This window comes from Fulmarus glacialis, unplaced genomic scaffold, assembly GCF_000690835.1.
Source record: "Fulmarus glacialis isolate BGI_N327 unplaced genomic scaffold, ASM69083v1 scaffold19184, whole genome shotgun sequence".
NCBI lineage: Eukaryota > Metazoa > Chordata > Aves > Procellariiformes > Procellariidae > Fulmarus > Fulmarus glacialis.
In genome coordinates this window covers 10,924-11,169 of record NW_009210121.1, presented here as the reverse complement: position 1 = coordinate 11,169, position 246 = coordinate 10,924, and the positions used below count along the sequence as shown (strand labels likewise).

At 63.0% G+C, this 246-nt stretch overlaps 1 protein-coding gene across 1 annotated transcript in view; it reads right to left on the bottom strand.

Moving 5' to 3' along the window:
- Window positions 1-51: 51 nt before the first annotated feature.
- Window positions 52-246, bottom strand: part of LOC104076265 (dihydropyrimidinase-related protein 3-B-like) — a gene marked incomplete at both ends in the record, with an annotated part of 4,243 nt that continues 4,048 nt past the window's right edge. The window contains one exon of the mRNA XM_009577080.1: window positions 52-113. Coding sequence (XP_009575375.1) covers window positions 52-113 — 62 coding nt within the window. The remainder of the gene's footprint in view (window positions 114-246) is intronic.

Below are 246 nucleotides of genomic sequence, written 5' to 3'. Positions count from 1 at the left end.
CCCCCGCCACCCCTCGCATCGACACAACCAAGGCAGCGAAGGGAGTCTCACCTCGGTGTTCGACATCTGGTACAAATCCTTGTAGGCCATGTACACCATGAAGGAGTTAACTCCTAGGGGCAGAGCAGAGAGGAGAGAGGGGTAAGATGGGGGCTCTCCCCCGCAGACAGTCCCGGTCAGGCTGCCTGCTCTGGGCTGCCTTTCCCGCCAGCTCATCCGCAGGGCACAACTCCCGCTCCCCGCGGC